The 21,099-nt window shown below is 45.6% G+C and overlaps 1 protein-coding gene across 4 annotated transcripts in view; it reads left to right on the top strand.

Moving 5' to 3' along the window:
• The window catches only part of pkp3b (plakophilin 3b), a 57,004-nt gene extending 40,711 nt beyond the window's left edge, over window positions 1–16,293 (top strand). The window contains exons 8-16 of one of the 4 annotated variants that reach the window (XM_042074268.1): window positions 3,825–3,999; window positions 5,081–5,198; window positions 6,284–6,448; window positions 7,030–7,212; window positions 7,722–7,875; window positions 8,236–8,431; window positions 9,155–9,242; window positions 14,709–14,759; window positions 14,924–16,293. In XM_042074268.1, the coding sequence (XP_041930202.1) occupies window positions 3,825–3,999; window positions 5,081–5,198; window positions 6,284–6,448; window positions 7,030–7,212; window positions 7,722–7,875; window positions 8,236–8,431; window positions 9,155–9,242; window positions 14,709–14,750 (1,121 nt within the window). In that variant the 3' untranslated portion in view covers window positions 14,751–14,759; window positions 14,924–16,293. Of the gene's footprint in view, window positions 1–3,824; window positions 4,000–5,080; window positions 5,199–6,283; window positions 6,449–7,029; window positions 7,213–7,721; window positions 7,876–8,235; window positions 8,432–9,154; window positions 9,243–14,708 lie in introns of all 4 variants that reach the window. The other 3 variants (XM_042074269.1, XM_042074270.1, XM_042074266.1) reach the window with 3 other exon arrangements.
• Window positions 16,294–21,099: the final 4,806 nt, after the last annotated feature.

Raw genomic sequence — 21,099 nt, 5'->3', positions numbered from 1 at the left:
CTGCACTGAATACAACAGGAAAGCCCTGCAGCGCATAGTGAACACAGCTGGAAGGATTATTGGTGCTTCTCCCCCCTCCCTGAAGGACATTTACACCTCCCACCTCACCCGCAAGGCGACCACAATTGTGAGTAATGCAAGTCACCCCGCTCACAATTTGTTTGATCTACTGCCCTCTGGGAAGAGGTACAGAAGCCTGCGCTCCCGCACCACCAGACTCACCAACAGCTTCATACACCAGGCTGTTAGGATGCTGAACTCTTTCCCCCCTCTCCCCCCTCCACCCTCAGCTACATAACATCCTGGACCCACAATGGCTGCCTTGCACTACTCCACTTGTACACTTGCACACTTTGCACACTTTGCAACTTGTTGTTGTCCTGTTGTCCTGAAAACACAACACACTTCTGCTTCTCTTACATAACTTGCACCGATATGCTACTTGCTTACTTAGGTCAAACACAAACAGAACTACCTCAGCCATTTATTAGCCTGACTTTGCACTATTATATTGACTGTCTATGCACAATTGCATAATTTCAACCCAATTTTGCTGCTCTTATTTCTTCATTGTATGTGCCTTCTTATTTACTTTTTATTGTTTACTTGAATGTTATGTTTGTCTGTGGACTTAATTGGTAAAATATGTCTTGTCTCCACCGTGGGATAGTGAGAAACGTAATTTCGATCTCTTTGTATGTATTGGCATGTGAAGAAATTGACAATAAAGCAGACTTTGACTTTGACTTTGAAATGTCGACTTTAAAACTTTTTGTTTTTATATTTTTGTTTGTCCCCAAGTTACCATTAGCTCAATGTTATTTTCTGTGCCTCAGGAAAAGTCTTGGAACACACGTTTGTTTATGCAGTTGAAAAGGTCTACACATGGAACGCATATAATTAGGAGATATGTAATGGTAATAAGTTATGTCCTTCCTCACTAAGAGCTTTGTGCTTTACTGAGACTGGACTAGCGTGGCAATGACACTTGTTAGGCCAGTGGTTCTCAAATGGGGGTACGTGAAGGCACTCCAGGGGGTACGTGAGATTTTAACCCTTAGAAGCCGATTGGCGCAAAGTGCGTCAAAAAACACACCCTTTCTTCTCTGTTACATTGCTCCGCAACTATTCATAGCAGCGAGAAGCCTTTATTGTGTGACAGAGCAGAAGTGGGGCTTTCCAACGAGACCACGCACTTGTCATGAAATTAAATCAAATTGCATCATATTTACAGTCTCTGCGTTCACATGCGCACCTATTACTCTCGTTTGAATTACTCCACCTTGGCAATGATATTGCCAGATTCAGGACAGTCTGCCCTACACACACATGAAATGCATGTAGAGAGCTAGCTTGCTGTGGTGAGATACATGTCAAAATATAAGATTTTTTATAATACGCTTTTTATATTTTAATTCTTTAAAAATCAAAATAAAATCAATGCTAGTACTAATACATGAAATGACAGATCTGGATAGCCTAGACTCTGCCGGAAAAAAAACAATATATAATATGTGTGTGTGGCACTTACAATGACCAGAATAAATCCTTATGAATAAAGGTAGTGAAAATGCCCTAAAAACAGCTTAGGGTACTAAGGGTTAAAATATAGATATATTTAAAAAGTAGAATCCATGCAAAAATACTTAAAAAAACTATTATTTAATAAATATTTCAGGAAAATATAAGTTGTATGTGTATGTGTATGTGTTTATTAGTTCCAAAGTTTAATAAATTAGACACTGTTGGCACAGTGAGCTGTTTTAAGTCTTTTTTTCTCAACTAAAAATGCTTTGCGCTGGTTAGGGGGTATTTGGCTGAAAAAATATTTCACAGGGGGTACATCACTGAAAAAAGGTTGAGAACCACTGTGTTAGGCTACTGTGGACACTAAAGGCACACAAATGTCCTGTGTCTGTGTAATTTATGTGATAGCTTTGGAACAGTAAATATTGGATGTCATCATGACAGCTTCTTCACGATCAGCCCCAATCAGGGAGTTTACTTCCTGTTCTGGGTTTCATATGGAACGTATTGGAGTATAGTTATCAACAGGAGAGGTCTTTGAACTGTTTCTCTGGGATGCTGATTTGATTCTGATGGTGTCCAGTCCAATTTGTAGGGTGTATTTGAAGGATGTTGCTGTTAGATCAGACACATCATTAATGATTCATCCACTGACAGTACAGCATGAGTGATTTAATGTGTTGTATAAAAGGTGCTGTAGTCATGATTTATGTGTTGTGTTGCTCCATAAATTCCCTCAACACGTGGTTCTAATAGTGTGTTTGCCATGCCTTGTCCTTGCCCTGTGGCTTTGAGAGGAATCAGATGTGGGAGTTTTGTGTGTGTGGTGTGTGTGTGTGGGGGGGGGGGAGGGGGGTGGTCGTGTGAGGTGGCTGTTTCAGCTGGGCCAGTTCCCACACAGCAGCAGCCATTGGAGCACACCTGCTCCACACCTAGTTCTGATACGGCCCTAATCTGGCTCTGATCTGGCTCTGATCTTGCTCTGATCTGGCTCTGATCTGGCTGTAATCTGGCTCTGACCTGGCTCTGATCTGGCTGTAATCTGGCTCTGACCTGGCTCTGATCTGGCTCTGATACAGCCCTGATCTGGCTCTGATCTGGCTGTAATCTGGCACTGATATGGATCTTGCGTTGCTCTCTTCTCTCTGATGAGTTTAGCTTAACTTAGTTTTGCTGGTAGATTAGTTTAGCGCTGTGGCCTTATAATGGATATGACCTACTGTAAATTACAGCCCTGATCTACTCTAAAAATAGCTGATGTAGATAAAGGTTGCTGATATTTAGCAGTCATTTTTTATCCAAAACAACACAGACTCACAAAAGCGCATTTGAGAATCAAACCTGTACTGACCGCTGTGTGTTTCTAAGACAGATAGATAGTTAGATAGATAGGCATATAGATAGATAGACAGATGGATAGATAGATATGACCTGAATCTAGACCTAGACCAGATCTGGCCCTGATGTGGCCTTGATGTGGCCTGATGTGTTTTATGTGCGTGCCTGTAGAAAAGAGTTCCCCTGGCCTGGCCAGGGGATGTGTCCCCTGGCCTGCTCCTGGTCTTGTTCTCTGAGTTTGCTGTGTCAGCTGTGTGTGTTCAGATGTTGTTATTTATTGGACTGGGTCCACCCACAGCATGCTTACCATACAGTAGAAGCTTTAACAGACCCCCCTGAGAGAGTCCAGCTGCTTCAGATGAAGAGCTCTGTGCTGCCAAAAGCAGAGTGTTGGGAGTATCTCAAGCTGAGTCATATGTTTACTATCTCCCTCTCTTCTTCTCTCTCTATCTCTCTCTTTTTCTGTCTCTCTTTCTCTCTCTGTGTATCTTTCTCTGCTCTCTCTCCCTCTCTCTCTCTCTCTCTCTCTCTTTCTCTCTCTCTCTCTAGTGCCCCCTCTTTCTCTGCTCTCTCTCCCTCTCTCTCTCTCTCTCTCTCTCTTTCTCTCTCTCTCTCTAGTGCCCCCTCTTTCTCTGCTCTCTCTCTCCCTCTCTCTCTCTCTCTCTCTCTCTTTCTCTCTCTCTCTCTCTAGTGCCCCCTCTGTATATCTGTATCCCTCGCTCCTTCTCTCTCTTCTTCTCCCTTCCTCTCTCTTCCTAAACTCTTCTCCTCTCTCCTCTGTCTTCAAACTGGTGTTCTTGTGTAAGTTTCCCTTCACCTTATTACTTGTGTGTAGTGTCCTGGTATACTCACCTGTGTATGGCATGCAGGTATATACGCACATGTGTATGGCATGCAGGTATATACGCACCTGTGTGTGGTGTACAGGTACATACTCACCTGTTTGTGGCGTTACTCAGGTATCCTGTGGAACCTGTCGTCGAAGGACAACCTAAAGGAGAAGCTGGCCAAAGAGACGCTGTCCGAGCTCACAGAGAAGGTCCTGGTGCCGCTGTCAGGATGGGGCGACGCAGGGGTCATCCAGCAGACTCCGTCTGAGGCTGACATCTTTTACAACACCACCGGGTGCCTGAGGTGAGACACACACACACACACACACACACACACACACACACACACACACACACACACACACACACACACACACACACATTCCACAAATTATTTTGTTCCCCTCATTGTTTGAAGTAACACATTGTTGACATACAGACACTCCCCCTTAAGCTTCAGGCTCATGTCTGTGCTAAAATGTCAGTCTGTAAATCCATGGCTGATAGGCATGGCTGATATGCATGCTCTCTCATCCATCAAAACAGTACCTTGCTGTCACCCCTCCCCTGGCACATCACTCAGCACAAGCACCATTGATTCCCTTTAAATGAAAGAGCAATACAAAGAGCACATATCACATGTGTTAAAAACTAACAGTGCCATCTCGTTTATAGTAGAGGACAATGGCAGTACAAAGAGTAGATACCACATGTGACAAAAACTAACAGTGGCATCTCCTTTATGGTAGAGGACAATGGCAGTACAAAGAGTACATACCACACATGTTTGAAGCGTTTGAATCTCACACCTTTTTGACTGCCTAGCTGTGAAATAGGCATACCTGAGCATCATTGACAGATAATCTGACATTTCAGAATGTGTTTGGGCGTATTCTGCAGCAATTAACTTCCAATATAGACCCTTTCAACAATAAAAACAAAAACAATGCTTGAACATTCTATTTGGGTCCCAATCTACTTCCTCTGCATTAAGATAACATATGGAATGTTAAAAGGAAGCCTTGTGGGGCCAACTATGATGCTGATAATGGAACTCTCTTGAAAGGGTCCATAGTCAATGGAACTGGCTACACCAGACGTGATAGCGGTGCACACTTTCAAATAAATTAGACCAGTCTTCTAAAACTATTTTTACGTTCTACAAACGGGAGCGCTTTAATAGTGGACCGTGTGTAGCCCGGCTGTTAAGACACAAATGTTTGAACCAATTAAGAGGCTTTCAAAATAAAAATCTCTCTCTCTCTCTCTCTCTCTCTCTCTCTCTCTCTCTCTCTCTCTCTCTCTCTCTCTCTCTCTCTCTCTCTCTCTCTCTCTCTCTCTCTCTCTCTCTCTCTCTCTCTCTCTCTCTCTCTCTCCCCATTCAGAAACCTGAGCTCGGTAAGTGGGAAGACCAGGCAGCAGATGCGAGAGACTCGTGGGCTGGTCGATTCTCTCGTTGCCTACGTGCAGAACTCTCTGGAGGAGGGCAAAGCTGAGGACAAGGTCAGCTATAGCATACTCAACCCCTATATGCTCATCACCTATAGTATACTCAACTCCTATACTCATCACCTATAGTATACTCATCCCCTGTATGCTCATCACCTATAGTATACTCATCCCCTATATGCTCATCACCTCATATATATTGCCATATACTAAGATTAGATTCAACTTACACATATACTTGAATATATGTTTAAACATCTACATACATATTGCTATCTAGATGGGTATTTGAATACACATCTACATACACCCATGTCCTGCTGTGGTCAGTGTATGTGTGTGTGTGTGTGTGTGTGTGTGTGTGTGTGTGTGTGTGTGTGTAAGATGACTATTTCACACATATCTTGTGAATAGCACATCCTGGGTAACTATCAATGTGACCTGCATGGGCAGGTGTGTGTAAATTGATCCTTTGCCATAGTCAGATTTGTTCTGGCAGCATATAATGTGTCAGTCACACTCAGTTTGGCAAGCAACCACCTCTATAAAACCATCACCTATATAAAATACTGACAGGTTAATGGATCAGTGCAGGTGTATCAACCGACCCAAACTGAAGGGCCTGCACACACATACACACACACACACCCACACACACACACACACACACACACACACACACACACACACACACACTCTCTCTCTCTCAATCTGCAGGGCCTACTGCACCCACACTGACAGTGCTTACTCAGGATGTTTCCCGGTAGTGAGAGAGAGAAAGACAGGAGTCTGTATATGTATATATTGAATGTGTGTGTGTGTGTGTGTGTGTGTGTGTGTGTGTGTTTGCCTGTCTGTCTGTATGAGTTATGACTATAAGTTATGATCGTCCCCATCTTTGCGGGCGTCTCTTTGGTCTCTGTGGTCTCATAGCCAGCATTCCTCTCCAACTGACAGGAACACACTAGTGCCCTGGGGACCATTCAGAGAGTCGTCTTCACTTTGAAAGAGATGGACTGTTATGATAAACCTCACACACTCCACTCCTTATAGTATGTGTTTCCCTGTGTGTGTGTGTGTGTGTGTGTGTGTGTGTGTGTGTGTGTGTGTGTGTGTGTGTGCGCGTGTGTGTCCCTCAGGGCGTGGAGAACTGTGTGTGTGTGCTGCGGAACCTGTCCTACCAGCTGTACAGTGAGCTGCCTCCATCAGTGCTGTTGCGTCTGGAGGGCCCCACCAGGGGGCAGGACACCCAGGAGAGCACCGCCATCGGCTGCTTCACACCGCAGAGCAAGAAGGCCAAAGAGGTCAGTCACAGAGGGCAGGCCAGGAGTTTACTCAGAACCACAAGGTCAAGAGGTCACTCACAGAGGGCAAGCCAAGAGGTCACTCAAAAACCAGAAGGTCAGAGATGTCAGTATGACCAAAGAGGTCAATCTCAGTAGGCAGGTCAGAGAGGTCAGAGCCAGAAGGTCAAGAGGTCAGTTACAGCGGGAAAGTCAGAGAGGTCAGTCACAGCAGGTGGGTCAAATAGGTTAGTCAGAAGGGCAAGGTCATTGAGGTCAGATGAAAAAAGAGGTCAATCAGAACCAAAAGGTTAAAGAGGTCACAGCCAGAAGGTCAAAGACATCAGAGACATAAGACAGGGCAAAGAAGTCAGAACCAGGTCAGATAGAGCAGGAGGGTCACAGAGGTCAGAGCCAAAGGTCAGAGGTCAATTGGCAGATAGCAGCATAGCAAAGGCCTAATAATTTGGTCGCCATAACCACAAGGTCAAAGTGTGCAAGAAGGAGGTCAACATAGGAGGGTCAAAGAGATCATCGCAGGAAGGTCAAATAGATTAACGAGTGTGTGTGTGTGTGTGTGTGTGTCTGTGTGTGTGTCCCAGCAGAAGAACCAGGAGTTGTCCACTCTGTCGGAAGTGGCCAGACAGCCCAAAGGGGCAGAGTGGCTGTGGCACCCCCTAGTGTTGGGGCTGTACAGCCGCGTCCTGCAGGCCTGTGAGAACAACGCTGCCACCAGGGAGGCCGCTGCCGGAGCCCTACAGAACGTCACCGCCGGAGACAGCCGGGTACAGAACCGCAGCACTAAACCATGGGTTCCTAATAGTGCCATGCTGTATTGGGTGTGCATCAGATGCAGCTGCACAAAGACAGGGAGAGAAATGAAGAGAGAAAGAGAGGCTTTTTTAACACACACACACACACACACACACACACACACACACACACACACACACACACACACACACACACACACACACACACACACACACACAAACTCACTGACCCTTGTCTCTCTGGTGTGCAGTGGGCATCTGTGTTGAGTCGAGTGGCTCTGGAGCAGGAACGTTTGCTGCCGGTGGTGCCGGACACACACACACACACACACACACACACACACACACACAAACTCACTGACCCTTGTCTCTCTGGTGTGCAGTGGGCATCTGTGTTGAGTCGAGTGGCTCTGGAGCAGGAACGTTTGCTGCCAGTGGTGCCGGACACACACACATCCACACACACACACACACACACACACACACACACACTCACTGACCCCTGTCTCTCTGGTGTGCAGTGGGCGTCTGTGCTGAGTCGAGTGGCTCTGGAGCAGGAACGTTTGCTGCCAGTGGTGCTGGACCAGCTGAGGACCCAGAGTGACGTGGAGCTGCGCTCCCTTACAGGGCTACTGAGGAACCTGTCCCGCCATGGCCGCAACAAGGACGACATGGGTGAGGGAACACACACACAAACACACAACACACAGATACACAAAAACCCACAACACACACACGCAGATACACACAAACACACAACACACAGATACACACAAACCCACAACACACACACGCAGATACACATAAACACACACACACACATGCAGATACACACAAACACACACACACACACATGCAGATACACACACACACGCACTCACACACAAACACACAACACACACACGCAGATACATACACACACACACACAAACACACACACACACACACACACACACACACACACACACACACACACACACACACACACACAGTACACATACACACTCACTCACTCTTTCTTCTTGACCCCGGCAGCCACTAAGGTGGTGAACATCCTGGTGACTAAGTTGCCAAGCGACGGGCACCAGAAGCAGCCGTCTGGTGAGGTGGTGGTGAACATCTGCGGCACGCTCAACAACCTGGTGGCCGGCAGCTCGCTGGCTGCCCGGGACATCACCTTCTTCGGAGGACTGCCCAAACTGGTGGCCATCAAGACCTCCCACGACAATAGGTACTCTTCTTTAGGTGTATTTCTTGTATCTTCTTTCTTTCTTTCTTTCTTTCTTTCTTTCTTTCTTTCTTTCTTTCTTCTGTTATTATATTTCTTTCTTTCTTTCCTTGGTAATCTTTTTCGTCATCTTCCTCGTCAGCATTCAGGTATCGTAGAATTTGTATGTGCTTGTGTTACAACTTCTTGAGCTGTAACAACCACCCATGTTAACTATTAGTGAATATGGATTAGTAACTTTTCCTTTGGTCAGTCAACAGCTGGAGTGAATGTGCCATTATACTAAATGACTAGCAGATGTTTACTTACTGACAGTTATTTATAAACAGACCATTGTTTACATAGTGTATGGGCAGGACACTACGTGGGACATCACCCACCCCATCTCTATTTTATTCCAATCTAACATCAGATCTTATCAGTGTTACCTACTCCATAAAACATTCCTGTATTTCATTAAAAAAATGGTCCTAAAAAAAAAACTATGATCCCGTGCATCATTCATATTACTTTCATACTTTAATTTCTTGTGTTGTTAAATGGCAATTTTTAATGTTAATAATGTTGTCTGTGATGATTTTAATTGAGTTCTTTTTATTAACTGTTAACATTATTGACTGTGTTAGTGTTGTGCATTTTTTGTTGTGCTGTTTGCTATTTTGCTCTTTGCACTAGCTGTTGTTATTGTTGTGTTGTTGTTGATGGTGTTGTGAACTGTGTCCCCAGCCCTGGGAAGCTGAAGGCTGCCAAGGCTGCCTCCACTGTGCTCTCAAACATGTTCCAGTATTCCAAACTGCACAAGGATTATAAACAGGTGAGATACACAAACAACCAGTATATCAGAGGGGTATTCCAGAAAGGAGGTTTAACAAACACTGAGATAAAACTTAACCTCTGGGTTGTCTGAACCTGTGGCGACTAAACCCGAGCTGTCGGTTCCAAAACACCGGTTACCAGTTAGTTAAATCAACCCTGTGTTAGATAACCTAGAGTTGTGCGCGTTCACGGCGAACTTATACAGGCATCATCTATTGAGAGTCGAAACCATGAGTGAAACCGGCGAAACGAAGAGCACCGTATTTTTCAGAGGCGGAGTAGTCGAGGCTTACGAGGAGGAGAGAACTGTAATAACAAAAAAAAGAGCAATACTTAAGCGCCTGCGTCCGAGACCTTGCTTGGCAGAGAATAGCCTAACTGACCGTGTAAATGCGCATGTTTAAGATAGCCTATTTAATGTCAAAAGAACAATTAAATAATTTACTGGACATCACGTATTGTATTGACTGCTTTGAATGATGCTTTCTTAAACTAGCCTAGTTGTAATAGATTGAGCGGGCCATAGAATTCTTTGAGAATCCCAAATGTAATTTTCTATTTTAACATGGGTCCTGCAGCTGTGGGCCAAGTTAAACTTTTGCGCTCCATCATCGGAAGGGTGAATGTCGGAAGGCATGGTATTGGACACATTTCGGTGCACATTTGGAAAATGTAATAAGTGATGCTGACCTGCCAGTTGGTGAAACTACACTTTAATGATCCTCGTGGGTTTGTGTCCAGGAAAACGAATGAAGTTGCGCAGGAACTGCTTTAGCGCAAGGCAAACTTTACGCACCGACCGACATCTTGCCGATATGCTCTGCGTCTCCAACACTACAAAAACTCCCAGTCGGAGAGCGTGTGTAGCCTATTAAAAAAATATTTTATCCCAAATGCCATCAGCATTCTTAACCAAACTTAGTGACAACATGCATACCCAACTGAGCTGTACAGCTATATTTAAACTTATTTATTCATTTTCTATAGGCTATGTTTCCCCTTTTTTGTACTGTACTTGTTTTAATTATATCTTCAATGTGTCTGAGATGTTGTTTGTCCATCTGTCTGGTGAGCCAAACACAAATGTCCACTATGGTGTAGGCTACCTAGCCTACATTAAAGATTTATTTTATTCTATTCTAATCCACCATGCGTTATGTAGGGATGGAGAATGCTTTTCAAGTAGCCTATATTAGGATTCAGCTGAAAAACTCTAGCGCTCTTGAAAAACTTGTTTGGAAAAGAATGGATAGGCTATCATGTGATGTCGTGGTCTTATCGCCCGGTGAATTGCACGGATGAAAATTACATTATTTTGTGCTTCTTTGTCAATCGGACCTTCGTCAAAATGAAACGCCATTGTGTGACCAGTGTAAAAATAGCGGCCTGATTGAACATGCACTGAAATAACCGAACATAATTGAACATAACCTGAACAAAACCTACCCCCTACCAGGTTAAGTTCAGAGCCTATGTTACCATAGTTACTTACATAGCCTGATCATTTTTGAGCTTTCTGGAACTGAAATCCCAGGTTTATCGTTTACTCTGGGTTTACATACCCAGTTCAGTTCAGAGCCTATGTTACCATAGTTACTTACATAGCCTGATCATTTTTGAGCTTTCTGGAACTGAAATCCCAGGTTTACCGCTAACTCTGGGTTAACATACCCAGTTAAGCCAGTAAACCTGCTTTCTGGAATACCCCCCAGGGGGGTATTCCAAGTACGTGGTTTTGTGACAAACCTGGGTAAGTTAACTCAGAGTAAGTGTAAACCTCTTACAACAAGAGCCCTATGGCATTGTTTTGTAAGGAGAATGAAGCCATACAGCTCTTCTATTAGGAGGTTTACCACTTACTCTGAGTTAACTTACCCAGGGTTGCCACTAAACCACATACTTGGAATACCCCCCTGAAGCATAGTGATCAGACTAGGCCTCCTGGGTACAGCAGGTATGTGTGTGTGTGTGAGTCTTTGTGTTTGTGTGTGTGTGTGTGTGTGTGTGTGTGTGTGTGTGTGTGTGTGTGTGTGTGTGTCTGTGATTGTGTGTATGCGTGTGTGTGTGTGTGTGTGTGTGTGTGTGTTGACTGAAGTATTGACAGTCTGAAACGTCAGGAGTTTGTTGGTGTGTGTGTGTGTGTTTGTGTGTATGTTTGCGTGTGACCAGATCTAGGAGTCCACAGCCGTCCCCTTTGGGACATACTGTATGGCAGCACTAGTGTAGGATGTTACTCCTGCTATGATATTAATGGAGTAGTACATATTATGGGGGTGGATTAATATGCCTTTGATCACTGTGTGGCCCTGAAGTTTTGCAGGTATCATTTCATCCATCATATGTTGGTTCACTTGGAGGATAAACACGGGAGACTATCAGGGATGATAAGGCGAGAGGCAGTTCAGAGAGATGACAGAAAAGAGAGAAATCTCTAAAAGGTCCTTTTTAGAATCAGGGAGTTGGTCATGTTGCTATCACAGCAGCCCTCTGCATGGTAAACGCCTTTCCAGAGGCCCTGGCGCTGCTACAAGCATCAGCCCATGTTTGCGTTAGACCTGCACAAACACTGACTCTGAGCTAGTTAATTATTATCTCAGGTCTGGTCTTTATCTGTCTCAGGCTCTCTGACCACAGACACATACACACACACACACACACACACACACACACACACACACACACACACACACGCCTGGCAGAGATGCCTTGGTAGACTGGCTGGAGAAGTGGGCGTTGGTGATTCAGAGTGACAGTAAATATCCCTCTTTCTTTTCTTCTCCCACTCTCTCTTTTCTCTCACTCTTCCTCCTCTTCTCTCTCTCTTCTCTCTTTCTTTTTTCTTTCTCTTTTTCCTCTTCTCTCTTCTCTCTTTTTTCTCTCCCTTTCTTCCTTTCTCTTTCTACCTCTCTCTCTCTGCCTCCCTCCCTCCCTCTATCTTTCTCTCTTTTTCTCTCAGTCAGCTACTCGTGCCTTACTGGGCAGTGTTGTAATTCCAACACACATGTCAGATGCAGTGTTTAGCTGTGTGTCAACAATGTGGTGCCACAGCATTTCCCAAACACCAGAGGGTCGTAGGCTACACGTTACACATTCTTTGTCCATGTGGCTCTGCGTCCTGAGTCACAACCACAAGATAAACATTAGCTCAAGGGAAAGACTCAACCCACTGACTTAACTAAAAAACTACCATTTCTTTGTCTTTACTGGGCCTTATATTATATTACGCTGGCTAATGTGTCCTGCACGTGAACTTCCTGTGGGATCATTTCTGTGTGTACAGTTTTGTATTCCTCTTGACCAACTCTATAATCAGGAGACTGCCATATGGCTATCATATGGTAGTTGTTGTGTATGTTACAATACCCTGCTGAAAGAAACAGCTAGAAACCAGCTTATGCTGGAAGCTAGTTTCAGATGGTTTTAGCTGGTCTTTGCTGGTTTTCTTCTTGCTGCTGTAGCTGGTTGGGCCACCAGGTGGACATGCTCCATCTGAGGTTATCATGCTGAGACCATCATGCTGGTGTGACCAGCCTATCATGTGGGATACAGTTGGTGTAAGACCGTCATGCTGGTAACCAGCCTGCCAAGCCTGACATTGTTGGTGTAAGATGGTCATGTTATCTTTCTAGAATGATCAACATAAGCTGGCATGGCCAGTTAAACCAGCAATGTACAGTAAGACCAGCAACACCAGGTAAAATGACCAGCTTGAGGTGGTACGACAAGCAAAACAAGCTGAATTACCATCGTCAGCTGGGTAAACCAGCTGAAGGTATGTTTTCACAAGAGTTTTGCTGGTTTAGCTGGTCAACCATCATAGGGTGGTCACACAAGCTGGTTAACAAGCTGGTCCACCATCAAACCACCTTAAGCTGCTCAGGCTGTTTTTTTTCAGCAGGGCAGTTAGAGATGCTGCATTCGTCAATGATTACAGTATGCTGGAGTTGTTGCATATGCTATTATGCTAGCAAGTCATGTAATTGTAGACAATGCAAGTTGATTTGTATAGCACTTTTCATATACAGAGGCAATTCAGTGTGCTTTTGATAGAAGTAAAAAAGGACAGATAATGATTAAAATAAAGTAAATACATCAAATATAGAATCATTTAAAAAGTACATTCATTCCATATAAGGAGAAAAAAAACATTGTGGAAGAGCGATAGCTACATGTCATGTGTAATTTAATTTATTGACATGGGAGAATGACAATGGTGCAGTCATTGTTTTTCAAAAAAGAAGCGAGCAGGAGGCCTGATTTTCAATAACACTCACCTGCAGCTTCCTGCACACTCGCTAGTCTATTCTATTGTGTGTTTTCCGAATGCTAAGAAGAAGCTGTGCCTCGACTTTGAGAAATTTGACTCGGCAGAGCTCAGTTCTACCATGCACGAATCCTTGAGGATCCTCGACTTTGAGAAACAGCCTGGGTCTTGACTTTGCAGTATTGTAGACACTGCTTGCTTTTGTTTTCAGCAGTAGATATTTGAAGCGGGTTACGTTGCCTCTGTGAAATCTGTCAGTGCCTCTGTGAGATGCGTTGTTGTGTGCTGAAGCGATGGGGTCAGATGCCATGTGTGTGTGTAATGAAGACCGATATCCATCTTTGTGTCTGTCCACAGTTATCACACCAGCTATCAGCAACTCCACTGTGATTTAACCAACAAACTCCTGACGTTTCAGACTGTCAATACTTCAGTCAACACACACACACACACACACACACACACACACACACACACACACACAAACACAGTCCCACCAGAAATGCTGCATGACATGCATATCTTACATAGCTCTGCTGGGTGAATCTATTGTATTCATCCAAGGTGGCCCAGGTCAGCTAGAGAGAATAGAATGGATCTGATGTTATAACATACAGTGCTGTGCTCCTGCAGGGTAACTGGTAGAGCAAGATGCTAACAACAGCCCAAATGAAATGTAGCATAAATGTAGACATGATGTAAAAGTTCAACTTTAATATCTTCTGGAGTCATGCCCATAAAGAGATACACTATGTTTGCTATGTTTAACAGTTGGACTGTTGAATGAAAGCATGAATGAATAAACAAATTAATGGATTGATGGATGAATGAATGAGTGAGTGAATTAATTGAATAATAAATGAACTAATTAATTAACAAATTGATGAATGAATGAATTGAATTAATTAATGAATATAGGTGATGGTGGGGCTCATGTCACTACCTCCTGTGTGTGATCCTCACTTATTCTAAAGCATGGATATTGTAAGTGAGACTGAAGGAACCACAGCAGACTTAATGTAATATGGGTGGACTGGATCGATACTCATGCATTTGCAAATGCAAACTCTGGCTCGAATGTGAACAGAGGCCGCTTTGGAATTTTGGCTACATTTTAAAAGCGTGTCACTCGCTTTTCAGAATTCCAGACTGGTCGCACCCTTCCATCTGAGTGTGTCTCTGTGCTCTTGTCTTTTACAGAAAGGATTCACCAAGCAAGACTTTGTGGACCCAACGCTCTGAACGCCTTCTGTGAGTGAGTGACTGAGTGAGTGAGTGAATGAATGAGTGAGTGACTGAGAGTGTATTCTGAGTGAGTGAGTAAGTGAGTGAGAGTTTGTATGAATGCATGAGTGAGCAACTAACTGAGTGAATGAGTAAGTGAGTGAGTGACTGACTGTCCGTCTGTCTTCAAGAGTGTTCCGGAGACCTCCGCCAGATGCCGAGGTGCTGAAGGACAACATGAAGACCCCTATTAAGGAGCCCCTACACCCTTACTGGAGCTGTGGCCTAGCACCCACACTTTTATCTGGGCTTGGATTGCTCTGGCAGCCTGTTAGCAAAACACTGCAGCTCTCTTTATCTGTCTATGTAAGAAGGAAGCTGGTGGAGAAGAGACGCTAATTTAACCTGCTGGAAAACTGGACGATGAGTGTATGTGTGTGTGTGAGTGTGTGTGTGTGCCTGTGTGTGTGTGTGTGTGTTTGTGTGAATGATGTGTGTGTGTGTGAGTTTTCCAGACTGGCAAAACTGATAGCAGTAGCCCACTTCCTGCGCATGTGGCTTTGTGTATGAGTGTTTAAGTTTGTACAACTGATCATTTTAACAGCGGCATTTGTATTTCATATTTGGTTGTGTGTGTCTGTGTTTGTGTATTTGTTACGTGTGTGTGTGTGTGTGTGTGTGTGTGACTGTGTGTGTTTATAAACACTGGACTGGTCCAGCTATGGTGTTTTAAAGGCCCGTGACTCAAACACTGACCAATACCACCTGGCCTCCTATAAGCACACATGCATCACGCCTCTCAAATTCGGGTCCCATTCACCTGCAGTCCTCCCTGTGGGTCTCTAAGTAACTCATGTTGGAAGGAAGATCCACTGTTTGAGCCCTCTTCAGTAGCCACCATTCCCTGTGGGTGGGCTGCAAGCAGTGGCTTCTGGAATAGATGTCCAAAATAATTCACTATTTTTATTTTTTCTTGGACAAACAATAGGAAAGATCTGACTTGGTTTGGCTGGACTGTGGGTCCTGTTGGGTGGAAACCATTTTTTGGAATTTAGCATGTAGGTTATTAACACAAAAACACTGTATCGGAAGCATTGTGTTTTTGTTTTCCTGACACTCACACACAGACACACACACACACACACACTGTAGCGGGCTTTGTGTTTGCGTGTTGCCACTCAGCGTCTCACCCCTAGTCCAGGCTTACTGCTGTCGTGTGTACTGAAGCTTTCTGCAATTTAGGAGGGAATTCAGTCAGATCTCTTGGCCTGTACTGTTCCCAGATGTTCCAGAATGCGCTGGAACACAGAACTCTTCTGAATTCTGACTGAGTGGGATGGGTGGGGAGAAAGGCTATTATGCAACATTGGCTAGGAAACCTTTTGTTTATGGGCTGAATGAATGGCTAGGGATAAGTAAATGGGATGTTTTTTTTAAGTCATGTGATACAGTAGATATCCCATTGGTCAACTGATTGTTTCATGCTGATGTAATGCTGCATATCCTTGTTAGGCTTTCAAAAATGTTTCACAATGTTATTAAAATTTGAACTTGAAATGGATGGATTGTGACTCTTACTTCAATATTTTAGCAGCTGTTCACAATGCAAGCAGTTGCTCAGTACGTCATCCATCATAATTAGAATGAAGTGACAGAACTTCCATTTTGCTTAAATTGCTTTAGAACACGGAGTGAAATGATCATCCTGAAGATTCTTTCATGGCAGCAATGGCATTCTGTAATTATAACTGAGACACTTATGTTGATTTACTCAATCTGTTGTGGTTGTTGTCACCAACTGTTTTCAGCTTCTGGTGGGTGTGACCAACAACATCTCAGCTACACATCAATTGGTTTCAGATGCAGTAAACTCCATTTTTTTTCCCCAAATGCCAAGCGAGCCCCAGTTTTGGGATGTAACATAATGGAAGTCCTCTTTCTCTTAGAGTCAGAGCATTAAACAACAGTGCAGGTTTAATCAGGTTTACTCATGAACTTAGCATAGCTCTGAAGTGCAAGACAGTGGGTCTGCATGCATGCATGTGTGAGTGGGAGTGTGTGTGTGTGTGTCTGTATGTGTGTGTGTGAGAGAGAGTGGGAGTGTGTGTGTGTGTATTGTGTGTGTGTATGTGAGTGGGAGTGTGTGCGAGTGTGTGTATTGTATGTTGGTGTGTGGGATCAGTCTTGATTTATGACCGTGAAGAATTACCACATTCTGTGAGAAGTCGCACACCACTGCTCCACCAGGGTAGTGGAATGCCTCTTTCTTCCTCTCTCTCTCTCTCCCTCTCACTTCTCTCTCTCTCTCTCCCCCTGGCAACCTAAAAGAGCTCCAAGAGCAGTATGAGCTCCAAAAAAAAAAAACATTCTCCTGCCTCGGGGTCATTACTGAGGTCTATGGTCAACGTGCCTGACATGTCTGAGTGACATCTGCTCTTCATCATCTTGTAATTGTTTATCTCTTCTTGCAGTCATCACTCATATTGCTTCAGTAGCACATAGAATCATGACTATGTGCTGATGGGTTTCTGAATTAGTATAGAAAGTCACCATGGCTAACTCATCAATATTCAGTGTTCAATTCAGTAATATTATTATATTTGTGTATTTTAACTAATAAACATTAGCTTTACCCTTTATCAGTGATCCTATCAGATGGCATCTCTGAACAGGGGAACGGTGCAACAGACACATGTGTACACAGCGCTGGAACAAAGATCAGCACTGCATCCTGTTGCTCAACAGCTTCCTGACAAAAAAAGGCCGTTATGAGTGAAACTAAATATCATCATGAGCGAGAGAGCGATAACATCTGGGCCGGATCAGAGCCACATCTGGGCCAAATCAGTGGGCTAGTTCTCATGTGGCCCAGACTGGGTGAACCATAACAGTCAGGTGCAGATAAAAACAGATGGGTCAGAAAGAGCTGAAGGTGCTTGCACACTGTCCTAACAAACAACAACAACAAACAACAACAAATTCTAACAAACATCAACACATATCAACAAACACCAAATAAATACCAACAAATAGGCTACCAACAAACACCAAGAAATACCAAACTACCAACTGGGTCAGTGTCCACCACCAGTCAGTGTTTGTTGGATGGAGCTGATGGAGTCAGACATGTACTATGTCAGTCTTTTCAACTACTGTAGGTAGAGTGGAACTAGCATTCACTTGACAATATAAGACACAGGCTTCTACTGTTGTATGCTTTACTTAATTGATTTTAGTGCAAGGAGGACCAATGTTACGTGGTGAACAGATTATCTATAATAAGGTGCCATAATAAATAGCAAACTAGTAATTACCTAACCCTTTGTTAATATTTGTTAATGTCATGAGCCCTCTCACTCCACCGGGTTACCACCTTAATTGGTTTCCATTATCTTCCACTCTGCTCACCACTCTCTCTACTCAGCCTAACTAGCTCCACCTGTCCCTGCTCTGCTCTGCTCTAATTACTCTGCCAGCTGCGCTGCATTACCCACTAACCTCTCCCAGTATTTAAAGCCCTGTCTTTCAGCTCTCCTTTGTCAGATCGTCTGCAAAGCTCACACCCGGAACCTGTTTGCTCGCGCTTCTGGCTCACTCTTGTTTTGTGACCCCGGACCTGCCTGAATCTTGGATACTCTTCTGCCCCAGAAAACCAGACCTGCTTTCTGCCTTGCTACTACGAATTTGGATTTCCCTTGAACTGTACTTCTGCCTTGTTTCATCCGCCCTGTTGTGTCTGTGTTCCCCCCCCAGGACTTCCGGACCACCCACCACCGGCGTCATAGGACGCATCGCTGCCACTGGGTGGGACACAGACACAGCACATTGGACGGAACCCCTGTATCCCTGTTATTCCCAGTAACCCCTGGAGCCTTCACTCACTCCCTACTTCCCTTTTCCCTTAAGTTTAATAAACTTTCTGGTGTGACGCAATTGTGGTCCTCTGGTCGTCTGTCTGAACAGTGAGAGTACGATCTGACCATCATGGACTCAGCGCACACTTCCCCCGACATGGAAACCGACGAACCTGAGCAACCCACCGCCATGCAACGCCTGGAACACACTGAGAGAGGGCTAGCCCGCATGAGCGGCGACATCACCTCCCTGCTTCAGGTCGGCCACCAACAGCATCAGCAGTTCCAGCAGCAGTTCCAGCAGCAGCAACAACAACTCGCCATGATCATCCAACTCCTCCCCAACCTTACCCCAGCCACTCCGCCCACCGGCCCAGTTCCAGGCAGTCTGCCCACCAGCCCTGCCCCTGAGTTACCTGCCCCGGTCATTGCAGCCGCTGCTCCGGAACCCAAGATTGGAAACCCCGAGCGGTTCAACGGCGATTCAACCCAGGTCCGGCCATTCCTGACTAGCTGCCGACTTCAGTTCTCCTTGCAGCCAAGGACCTTCGCCACGGAAGGGGCTAAAGTTGGGTATGCCATCACTCACCTGACGGGCCGAGCTCGACTCTGGGGAACAGCAGAGTTCGAACGTCAAACCCCCGCATGTGCAACCTTCAACCTGTTTGCTGAGGAGATGCTGAAGGTGTTTGACCTGGATTCACCAACCGCAGAGGCGTCTCGTGAACTGTTCAGTATTCGACAAGGCAGACGTACAGTCGCAGACCATTCCATCGACTTCCGAACCCTGGCAAGAGGAAGTTCTTGGAACACACCATCGTTGGTGGACGCGTTCTTCCATAGCTTGGCCGACTATATCAAGGACGAGTTGGTCTCCCATGAACTGCCTTCCACTCTTGATGAAGCCATCGCACTGACTGTCCGGATCGACAGAAGGATACAGACCCGTCGTCGTGAGAGGGGGCGCCAAGGTCCACCAACTACCGGCATTCGGAGAGATCCGACGGGGCTCCTGTCATCTACTGCCACTCACCCAAGTCAGCTTGACCAGTCTGAGCCCATGGAGATTGGGCGAGCCTCTCTCACTCCTGCAGAGCGCCAGCGCCGCTTCACCTCAAACCTCTGCCTCTATTGTGGAGGTGATGGACATCGTGTGGTAACCTGCCCTTTTAAAAGCCGAAGCTCACCGGGCATAGGGGGAGTCCGGTTGAGCTCAATGACCATCCAGTCCTCCGACCGCAAACCCCTGCTGCAAGTTCACCTCCGCCTCTCTGACTCAACTCACACCCTGGCTGCTCTGGTGGATTCTGGCGCCGAAGCCAACATAATGGACATCAAACTGGCACGCCAACTGGGACTGGAGAACCACCGTTTGACACCTCCTATTCCTGCCCGGGCACTGGACGGACACTTACTCGGATCGGTCACTCATGTCACGGCCCCGGTCTCGATGGGTCTGTCCGGAAACCATCAAGAAACTATCCAGTTTCACCTGCTCCCCTCTCCAGGCCAACCCCTCATCCTGGGTTACCCATGGCTCCGCCGGCACAACCCTCAGCTCGACTGGGTGACCGGGGTGATCAGGGAGTGGGGGGAGGACTGCCACCGAACCTGCCTGCTTGCTGCCGCACTACCCCCTCGGCCAGTACCCACTAACTCCGCTCCTGACCTCTCCAATGTCCCAGAATGCTACCATGGTCTCAGAGAAGTGTTTAACAAAGCACGAGCCACATCTCTGCCCCCTCACCGACCGTACGACTGTGCCATCGACCTCCTCCCTGGAACAGCCCCTCCAAAGGGCCGTCTTTATTCGTTGTCTGCTCCTGAAAGAAAGTCCATGGAGGACTACATCAACGACTCTCTGTCCGCGGGATTAATCCGTCCATCTTCATCTCCTGCTGGTGCTGGCTTCTTCTTTGTGGGGAAGAAGGACGGATCTCTTCGCCCCTGCATCGACTACAGGGGACTCAACGACATCACAGTGAAAAACCGTTACCCTCTGCCTCTGCTCACCTCTGCCTTTGAGTTGCTCCAGGGAGCCACTGTTTTTACCAAGTTGGATCTCAGAAACGCTTACCACCTAGTGCGGATCCGGGAGGGAGATGAATGGAAAACCGCATTCAATACACCAACAGGCCACTACGAGTATCTGGTTATGCCTTTTGGCCTCACCAATGCTCCTGCTGTGTTCCAGGCTCTAGTGAATGATGTGCTGCGGGACATGTTAAACAAGTTTGTCTTCGTTTACCTGGATGACATCTTAATCTACTCCAGAAACCTGTCTGAACACACCCGCCATGTCCAGCAAGTCCTTCATCGTCTCCTGGAGAATTCCCTCTACGCCAAGGCAGAGAAATGTGAGTTTCACGTCAAGACAGTGGCCTTCCTGGGGTACATAGTGGCAGAGGGAAGTATCCAAATGGATCCTGCCAAAATATCAGCAGTCACTTCATGGCCAGTTCCGGAGAACAGAAAGAAGCTGCAACAGTTTCTGGGGTTTGCTAACTTCTATA

Source organism: Alosa sapidissima, chromosome 20 (assembly GCF_018492685.1).
Source record: "Alosa sapidissima isolate fAloSap1 chromosome 20, fAloSap1.pri, whole genome shotgun sequence".
Classification (NCBI taxonomy): domain Eukaryota; kingdom Metazoa; phylum Chordata; class Actinopteri; order Clupeiformes; family Clupeidae; genus Alosa; species Alosa sapidissima.
Note: the sequence above shows the minus strand (reverse complement) of the source record. Positions and strands in the feature narration are given on the sequence as shown.